The following is a 10,130-nucleotide window of genomic DNA, read 5'->3' as shown; positions in this document are numbered from 1 at the left end:
TGAGAGCATCCTTCAAATGCTGTGTGTGTGTTTGTGGGAGAAACCTCTGCAGGTTTGAATGCCAGAAGGGTGTCTGTAGATAGCGGAGGGGAGTAACCACATGGTCAGCATTCCTGTGACTGACAGGAATCCTCCTTCCCTCCCGTGATCCACTCAAAGCAGAAAGGGGGGCATTAACTGATAAATGTATCAGCTTCCTCCTCTCTACCCGGATGGGGAACACCCTTCCCAGTTCTAGAGGGTGAGTGTGTTTGTGCCATTCGCTGGCAGAGGCAAGTTCTGGGTGTATCGTGCCTCTTGCAACACACCTCCTTTGGGTGGTCTCCTTTAGAGGAGTCCATGTCACTCCCTGCCTGACTGCCTTAAGGTGTGGATCAGCACAGCCCGGGGTACAGCCAGGCACGTTTCACTGTCCAGTCACTAACAAATCTGACCTTATTTTTATAGAAATGAAGCCTCTTGTGGTGTGGTAGCTTGCCACATCCAGCCATCAGTGCTCTGAAAACCTCGTACGCTTTTGTTTTCCAAGTATGGATTGATAAGTTTGGAATCATTCAGTTTTGGCTGTTAGTTTTAGATGGGTAATTTTGAACTTCAGAGCAAATCTGTCTACGTAGCAGAGTCTTCAAATGGGATCCGCTGTTGGACATGTTACAGCACAAAGCCCAGCCAAAAGCAGCAGCAGAAAATGTGATACTAATGTGTTGGGACAGCTTACCCACACAGGGCCTGCCGACCCCCTGGGACCGGTACCCCCGGGGACACACACAGCGGTAACTTCCTCGAGTGTTCTCACAGAGCTGGTTGTAGCGGCACTGGTGGGTCCCGTCCTGGCATTCGTCAACGTCTGCAGCCATGAGGCAAGAGGAAGCACTCAGATTTGTCTTGACACTTCTTACAGCTTTAAACTTCTTAATGAATAAGGAACACAATTAAGCCACAAGTGATTTGGCCTGCTAGATAGATGTGGCCTGTGAATGTACACCTTTCTTACCTGCTGTCATCGTTAGGCATTACTCTGTAACAGTTTACAAGTCACAAACTGTGCTTCACAATCTGAAAGCAAATTTTGAGCAGATACACAGATAAAATTTTCAACTGTATTGCATTTACACTTTTTGGGATAATTTTCAAAAGTTTTCTTAGAGGTTTCCAGTTTGATCAGCTACTCTCCAAAGAGCCGTAATCCACCTTCCTGTCATATCCCATTAGAAAAAAAAAAGTAGAAAAAAAAGGAAATCTGGTATTTTATGTGCCATCAGTTATGTTTAAAAGCACCCCTGATAAGTACAAGGTCCTATGATCTCAATTCAGATCTCCTGAGACAAACTCGTAAGAAACCATTCACACAAGGGGCAAAACGTTTCAGTCAATGAACAATTTCTAGACTTCAGCACAGAAGAGATGATGAAGAAAATCTTACTCTTCTTTCTTAAAAAGCAATGGAAAACTGGAAGCAGCAAGGATAAATCTATAATATCAATTACGAAAAAGTTAAATGAGTATGTTCACATAAGGCACGAACTTCTTTTTTTTCATTTAATATGTACAAATTTTGATAACTGGAGATGGACTGTCTCCAAGATTATTTATTTTTTTTTAAATTCATCATTGTTCCTGTGTTTACCATCATCATACAGTACATTAACACTTCTACTCACCAATACAAGTTCCATTTTCTGCTTTGGTCATTCCGTTGGGACACAGATCAATGCACTTATAGCCACCACGGGTGTTTTTGCAGAGTTGGTCAGGCCTGCATACATTCTGCCTGCACTCATTCACATCTTATTTTAAAAAAGAAAAAAAAAAAGGCAAGAATGGCAATGAATTTGCCTCCTTATACTCAATTCCTAAAGAGCAGAATAATCCAGCTGTAATTATACTGCATATGTGCATTTGAATGCATTTCATGCATGTTTTTCAGTCAGCCCAAGTACCATTTCCTCTGGGTTTTACAAACAAATTCAGAAATAGATACTAAGGGTCTCATCCACAGCAGGATTGTCATTCTTAAACATTCCCAGTAACAAATAAAGTAACCAATAAATGTTGAACTGTGTCCATTGGAAAGAGGGAATGAACGTTCAAAAATGTATTCATACCTATGCATTTTCTGCCCTTTAACTGGTATCCTGGATCACAACCACAGTGGAAACTTCCTATGGTGTTGAAGCAACGCTGATGGCAGGAGTTGGACTCTTGACACTCATTAACATCTGTTGAACAATACAAATCCTTGATACAACAGCTGTGAATGACCTTGGCATTTACCTGAAAGTGTTGTGGTTGAGGGAACGTTCTTGACTGTGCTTTGAGCTGGAGTTGTTACACTATTGAGGTACGTTCAGAAGCATTGACTTCTTTCAGTTCTTTGTAAAAGAAAATTCACTCGAGACACAAAAGCAAGAATGTGAGGTTATTCCTTGATGGGATTTAAAATGTATTTCTAAAGATGGAGAAAGCAAAAGGTTTAAAAAAAAAACCAAACAAGTCCCCCAATCTTAATGATGAAAATTTATAGACATCTTAGTTGGAGATGCATCTTTTAAAAAGTTACCTTCAACTGTGTCAAAGAGAGAGAGCATTTCCAGTTCATGAAAGCTAACACTGAAACCCACAGCCCTCTCCATACCTTGGCAGCTGTATCCATCAGCTGTTCTCCGAAAGCCGTTCCCACACCTGACCACGCAGCGGTAGGAGCCGATGATGTTTTCACAGTCTTGGCCAGCGTGGCAGGTATGTCCTCCTAATGCACACTCATCAATATCTGTAATTAAAAACAAGCTGTAAACCTCACTATGTCACAGTGAAACACAGCATGATCAACTACAAAATACTTGTCTGCAAATATATTTAGGTATGAAATAATTGGAATAGCACCAATAAATTATATTCTTTGAATGACAGACAGAACATTTCCCTAGTGATTCAGGTGCCACGGGGCTTTTTGTGACCAGCCTGTCCATGGCAACACGTATCCTACCCTGGCACGTCCTGCCATCTGCAGAGATGGTGAGGCCTTTGGGGCAGGAGCAGTAGTAGGACCCCACGCTGTTGTGACAGGTGTGGGAACAAGGATTTCTCACCGCACATTCGTCTTCATCTGCAACAAGGAAACGTTTTAAAAACCAGTGAGACTTCACAAGAAACTACACCAAACACACCCTGCACAAGAGGTATGTTACAATAGAATAGATTGATTTCAGCATTAGACTTAAAACTTCCTAGATAAACGTGCAAAGATTACTGCATTTTCCATATTAAAGGTGTAGAACCCATATTACAGACAATACTGCAAGGGAGAAATTGTTTTAGCAACCTTATTTTCAATTTTCCTAGTTTTAAACTTTTTTGATGGTGTAGTGTATCTTGTTTAATTTCCTTAATGTATAAACTTTCAAGAGGCAATGAAATAAATCCACAAAAGTATATAAAACAATTCTCCCTAAAAGAGAATGTGACTCAGTCATCTAGAGGAGACAGCTAAAATGCTCACAGCCTCCTCTTCACCTCCCTCCCCCAAGCAGAAACAGTCTGGGGTTCAGTGGGCTGTTGTCCACGTTGCCAACGCTCGTCTTGCCCTCCACACAGATCAAGCAATGCCTTGTTTTGTGTCCCCTGATGGATCTGAGGTACCGATGAAAAGCTCTCTGGGCACTAGGTATATTCTAGATGAGGGCAGAAGTGAAGTCTTCATCATCTGCCTTTGGATCCACACCCTTGTATCAATGGTAACTTACACTTTCTGAAGCATGTACTGTATGCCTTGAAACCCTAAATAAAGGTGTAGATTCTGGTGGTTGAATACTGCATCCAGCTCTGGGGCTCCCAGCACAAGAGAGACATGGACCTCTTAGAGCAGGTCCGGAGGAGACCACAAAAATGGTCAGAGGGCTGGTACACCTCTGCTATAGAGAAAGGTTGAGAGAGTTGGGGTTGTCTGGCCTGGGGAAGAGACGGCTCTGAGGAGACCTTAGAGTGGGCTTTCAGTACACAAAAAGTGCTTGTAAGAAAGATGGAGAGATTTTTTTACCAGGGCTGAAGGGCCAGGATAAGGGGTAACAGTTTTAAAGTAAAAGGACGTAGATTTACACTGGAAATAAAGAATAAATTTTTTACAATGAGGGTGGTCAGACACCAGAACAGTTGCCCACAGAAGTTGTGGGTGTCCTGGAAATGTTCAAGGCCAGGCTGGATGAGGCTTTGAGCAACCTGATCTAGTGGAAAGTCTCCCTGCCCAGGGCAGGGGAGGTAGAACAGGATGAGCCTTAAAGGTCCTTTCCAACCCAAACCATGTCCATGATTACAGACTACACTTGGCACATCATTACCTGAACAGTAAGGCCCAGATGAGTCCAAACCAAACCCAGCAGGACACTGATTGCTACGATCTCCTGTGGGGTAAAGGAAGCAGATGTTACGTGTGGATGAAAATATGGTCAATTTATTACTTTTTAAAAAATCTTTAACATTAAGAATTGCAGCCCAGCTCGTTATAAAAGATTTATTATACTTGGAACACTAAAATAGAAACTTTTAAAATCCAGACGTAAGTGGTTTTTGTACTTGGGCACTAGAAGTCAGTAGTACATGGGTTTCGCCGGTTTGAAAGACGTTAAACAGGCGTGCAGAGGGACTGCAAGTTCTGTCCCAGCCTGAGACATCCTGCAAGGTTCCTCCATAAAGTTTTCATTATTAAAAGAATAAAGACCATTCAGTTTCACTTCATGTAAAAGGAGAGAAATAAACCCCAAACACAAGACCATGTCATAGATTGTAGGAAGTCACTGTAGAAGAACACAAGTGCGTATTATGAATCCTAATGGAAACCTCTGGTAGAGACTGCTCAAAGACCACTGCTTAAAAAAGCACCACACTAATTGTGGGAGGAAATAAATGCAAGTTCAGTAAAGGCTTGGCCAGATTTATGCAGAGGCATAACTAGATCTGGAGACCTCCTTTTACCAGGCCTCCTTTTAAAACGGAAAATAAAAATCTTACTTGGTTTTCAAATGCACAGTGATGAGGCATAACTAGATCTGGAGACCTCCTTTATACCAGGCCTTTTAAAACGGAAAATAGAAATCTTACTTAGTTTTCAAATGCACAATGGGTTCCTAGTCTGGTCATTGGGAAAAGCATTCTTTGACTTCATCTAGAATATGACTATTGAAAAGCAAGACTGAGATAGGCAATCCTACTGTTTCATTTCCTTTCAAGCCTGAGTTATTTCATTCGAAAGATGATGTTCAACCTTACTGTGTAAAAAAAGCCCAAATAGTATTTAAAAAGACACCTGGACTTCCTGCTAACCAATTAAGACTTCTCAAAGGAAAACCTGCTTATACAAATACATACCCTATTCCTTAAATCACTTGGGCAAAGGGTCAACGAAAGCCAGCAGTTAGTAATGCTGAGAGACAGCACAACAGCTGGTGGAGCTACGAGCTTGTCACCTCTGAGTCAGGACTCACCAGCTTTACAGACCGTACACAAGCACGTGTCTACACAGTGCTGCATAACTCTGCATCATTCATATCTCCCTTAAAAAAATACATCCATAAAGTACTAGTAAAGTTTTCAATCTGCAGCTCAGCACCATATTTTCCATATATGCTAAATAATTCTAGAGAAGTTCAACCTGAGGAATGACATTCTACCCACTTCAGTGCTGAATTTTGCATGTTCTTCCACCTCTGTAGCCTCCTGACTACCTTACTTACATTTACATGGGTTTTGCTATGAGAAGAAAATATACAGTCCTTTTTCCTAATAGCTTTGTAAAAACAAACAAAACCAAAAAACCCACCAGCACTTGACCCCACATAAAAACCAGAGTCATTTCAGTTTTAGAGTCTGAAAGGTAAATTCAAGGAAACAGAGAAATACTTTAGGTTGACTGTCTGAAGCTACTGGTGATGCTTTTAGCCGTGTCAGCAAATGCAGACGTACAACATCAGTGAGAACTACAGGTGAAGAATAAACTTGCACAAACTGCAACAGCTTTTACAATGTAGTCTGTGGGCATTTAACAAGACGTGTGTGTCCCAGGATCTAAGTGACCTAAAATTAACAGCTTTTTCAAGGCCATACGGCTTTATGAGAATATAGGCAATGGATTCTAGGAAGATAGGATATTATTTTTCCATCATTTTATTTTTGTGAAAGACTGGACCAATACCTTTTGCAATGGAAGCGTAGATTTTAAAATCCACAGTTTCTTCCAGTGGGTTGTACTCTGTTGTAATAGAGGAAGCGTGGAGCGTTTCCACCAGGAAAGGCATTTTTCCTTTAGTGTAATCATAGGAGATAGTGTGGTTCCATGTGTAGGGAACACTGACTCCATCCACAGTGAAGAGACGAGTGGAGTGGGCATACAGTTGCCCAGGGCCAGTTTGAATATAATCTTCTGTGTAATCCTGAAACAACAAGATTCCAGCATCAGCCACTGAGTACAGCCAACACCACTGTGGGTTAATCTTCTGTGTAATCCTGAAACAACAAGAATCAAGCACCAGCCACTGAGTACCAACACCACTGTGGGCTTAGGATTTTAAAGTGGTATGAGCTGTATTCTGAGAAAGGTTTTTTCACAGCTGAACAAGTTGTATTTCACAAAACACATGCCTTTTTTTACTTTTAACTGTTGAATCTTAACAGCATCTGGTTTCTTTCTTTAAATAAGGAACAGGCTGTGGTACTGGGGATCCTGATGACGGGGGATATAGTAGAGCATTTCCAAATAAACCTGATAATTATCTTATTATTCAATAACAATATTTTGAGGTCTGAATATTTTTGAATTAAGTCAGATGCTGACAACAGGTGCTAAGTAAACAATCTGTTTGCCATAATAGATAACTCCACAAGGCAAAGGTTTGATGTTATAGCAAAGAAAGGAGCACATCATTAGCAGCATCATGACGTAAAATACCCTATGGTGTAATTTGATTCAAAATTTGTTGATCCTGTGTCTTTGCAACTTTATCAGTAGCAATGTTTCTGTCAGGCTACATGCAATTATAACTGCAAACAAATCAGCAGGAATGTTCAGAAATTTCTGCAAGGTGCCACGGCATAAAAGAGATGGTGTCATCCTCAGGGAAACCAAAGAGTTAAACAGGCTCAAGATGCGCCTTTATAGCTCTATTGGAAGCAACACCTGACATGCCTGGCTGTGATAATTAGCCCCAGAGACACTTTTCAATGCTACTTTCTAACATCCAAAACCCTTGAGTGACCAGCACTACCTTCCTAACAACAACTTTTTGTTTTCAAAGGCAATGTTAGCATCTATCAAGTAAACCAGGCACAAAATAAGTTACATACAAGAAAAAAGCTTTCAGGACGTAGTGTCTACTGCTTTCCTATGGATGAGAGAGGAAGTATATATCGATGAGGAGAAGAGAGTGGTACCTTGAGCAGCCTTACCTTCATGTTAACATCAGCTGCTGACTGGAGCTGCAGCACGTGGCCACTCACCACGACATCCAGCAGCAAGGCTCCCTCTGAGTCCAAGCCCCGGGCAACGTGAGTCATGCGTAGAATCTCACCTATGAATTATGAGCACATGGATTTATAAAACATGCTAACCACAGACTCACGTTGGCCACACAGTATCTGAATTGAGATTGACCAGTTGGTCTATACTCGTATTTTTATAAGGCATACCATGCCTATAATATAGAATCATAGAATCATAGAATTTCCCAGGCCAGAAGGGACCTCCAAAGGTCATCTAGTCCGACCCCCCCGCAGTCAGCAGGGACACCCCCAACTAGACCAGGCTGCCCAGGGCCTCATCGAGCCTCTCCTTGAATATCTCCAGGGAAGGGGCCTCAACCACCTCCCTGGGCAACCTGTTCCAGTGCTCCACCACCCTCACAGTGAAGAACCCCCTTCTAATCTCCAATCTAAATCTGTTCCCCTCCAGCTTAAAGCCATTTCCCCTCGTCCTGTCACTGCAGGCCTTTCTAAACAGGCTCTCCCCAGCCTTCCTGTAGGCTCCCTTCAGGTACTGGAAGGCTGCTATTAGGTCTCCCCGGAGCCTCCTCTTCTCCAGGCTGAACAACCCCAGCTCCCTCAGCCTGTCCTCGTAGCAGAGGTGCTCCATCCCCCTGATCATCCTTGTGGCCCTCCTCTGGACCCTCTCCATCAGGTCCATGTCCTTCTTATATTGAGGGCTCCAGACCTGCACACAATACTCCAGGTGAGGTCTCACCAGAGCAGAGTAAATTGGCAGAATCACCTCTCTGGACCTGCTGGCAACGCAGCTTTTGATGCAGCCCAGGATGGGATTGGCCTTCTGGGCTGCAGCTGCCCACTGCCTGCTCATGTCCAGCTTCTCATCCACCAGCACCCCCAAGTCCCTTTCCTCAGGGCTGCTTTCCAATACCTCACCCCCCAGTTTGTATTGGTGGCGAGGATTGTTCCGGCCCAGGTGCAGAACCTTGCATTTGCTCTTGTTGAACCTCATGAGGTTCACCTGGCCCCACCTCTCCAGCCTGTCCAGGTCCTTTTGGATGACATCCCATCCCTCTGGTGTATCGACAACACCACACAGCTTGGTGTCGTCCGCAAACTTGCTTTGAGACATTGCATGTCTCAAATTACAGCTCTAAAAGCTGTATTTAAGCCTCAAAAAGCCATAGTCATTAAGAAAATATTGGCATAAGCGCAAGACTGAAAATTCAGCCGCAGTTATGTGCTATTTTTTTTAGGAAATGCAGTATTTATCAAGCTTATCGGCAACCGCAGGAGATGGTGTGTCACGGGGAGCTAACCAGTTGCAAACTCCACTTGAGTTTCTCTCTTGAAGACGGCATCCGTGAGCGTAAACCCGTTCATTGCTTCTCCAATTTCTTTTGCAGTTGTCCAGTAAACAGGGCTCAGTATAGAAACAAGCTTTCTCTTTTTTTACTTTTAACTGTTGAATCTTAACAGCATCTGGTTTCTTTCTTTAAATAAGGAACAGGCTGTGGTACTGGGGATCCTGATGACGGGGGATATAGTAGAGCATTTCCAAATAAACCTGATAATTATCTTATTATTCAATAACAATATTTTGAGGTCTGAATATTTTTGAATTAAGTCAGATGCTGACAACAGGTGCTAAGTAAACAATCTGTTTGCCATAATAGATAACTCCACAAGGCAAAGGTTTGATGTTATAGCAAAGAAAGGAGCACATCATTAGCAGCATCATGACGTAAAATACCCTATGGTGTAATTTGATTCAAAATTTGTTGATCCTGTGTCTTTGCAACTTTATCAGTAGCAATGTTTCTGTCAGGCTACATGCAATTATAACTGCAAACAAATCAGCAGGAATGTTCAGAAATTTCTGCAAGGTGCCACGGCATAAAAGAGATGGTGTCATCCTCAGGGAAACCAAAGAGTTAAACAGGCTCAAGATGCGCCTTTATAGCTCTATTGGAAGCAACACCTGACATGCCTGGCTGTGATAATTAGCCCCAGAGACACTTTTCAATGCTACTTTCTAACATCCAAAACCCTTGAGTGACCAGCACTACCTTCCTAACAACAACTTTTTGTTTTCAAAGGCAATGTTAGCATCTATCAAGTAAACCAGGCACAAAATAAGTTACATACAAGAAAAAAGCTTTCAGGACGTAGTGTCTACTGCTTTCCTATGGATGAGAGAGGAAGTATATATCGATGAGGAGAAGGGGGTGGTACCTTGAGCAGCCTTACCTTCATGTTAACATCAGCTGCTGACTGGAGCTGCAGCACGTGGCCACTCACCACGACATCCAGCAGCAAGGCTCCCTCTGAGTCCAAGCCCCGGGCAACGTGAGTCATGCGTAGAATCTCACCTATGAATTATGAGCACATGGATTTATAAAACATGCTAACCACAGACTCACGTTGGCCACACAGTATCTGAATTGAGATTGACCAGTTGGTCTATACTCGTATTTTTATAAGGCATACCATGCCTATAATATAGAATCATAGAATCATAGAATTTCCCAGGCCAGAAGGGACCTCCAAAGGTCATCTAGTCCGACCCCCCCGCAGTCAGCAGGGACACCCCCAACTAGACCAGGCTGCCCAGGGCCTCATCAGGCCTCCCCTTGAATATCTCCAGGGAAGGGGCCTCAACC

At 42.7% G+C, this 10,130-nt stretch overlaps 1 protein-coding gene across 1 annotated transcript in view; it reads right to left on the bottom strand.

The window, feature by feature from the left end:
• Positions 1-10,130, bottom strand: part of HMCN1 (hemicentin 1) — a 223,243-nt gene that overhangs the window by 28,213 nt on the left and 184,900 nt on the right. Inside the window, exons 95-103 of the mRNA XM_014946817.1 lie at positions 8,787-8,914; positions 7,435-7,556; positions 6,185-6,422; positions 4,335-4,397; positions 2,987-3,106; positions 2,636-2,770; positions 2,106-2,219; positions 1,662-1,787; positions 719-847 (exon numbers count right to left, since the gene is read on the bottom strand). Of these exons, the coding sequence (XP_014802303.1) occupies positions 719-847; positions 1,662-1,787; positions 2,106-2,219; positions 2,636-2,770; positions 2,987-3,106; positions 4,335-4,397; positions 6,185-6,422; positions 7,435-7,556; positions 8,787-8,914 (1,175 nt within the window). The remainder of the gene's footprint in view (positions 1-718; positions 848-1,661; positions 1,788-2,105; positions 2,220-2,635; positions 2,771-2,986; positions 3,107-4,334; positions 4,398-6,184; positions 6,423-7,434; positions 7,557-8,786; positions 8,915-10,130) is intronic.

This window comes from Calidris pugnax, unplaced genomic scaffold (genome assembly GCF_001431845.1).
Source record: "Calidris pugnax isolate Ruff unplaced genomic scaffold, ASM143184v1 scaffold30, whole genome shotgun sequence".
NCBI classification, from domain to species: Eukaryota; Metazoa; Chordata; class Aves; order Charadriiformes; family Scolopacidae; genus Calidris; species Calidris pugnax.
The sequence above is the reverse complement of the archived record's forward strand: the minus strand, read 5'-3'. Positions and strand labels throughout refer to the sequence as shown.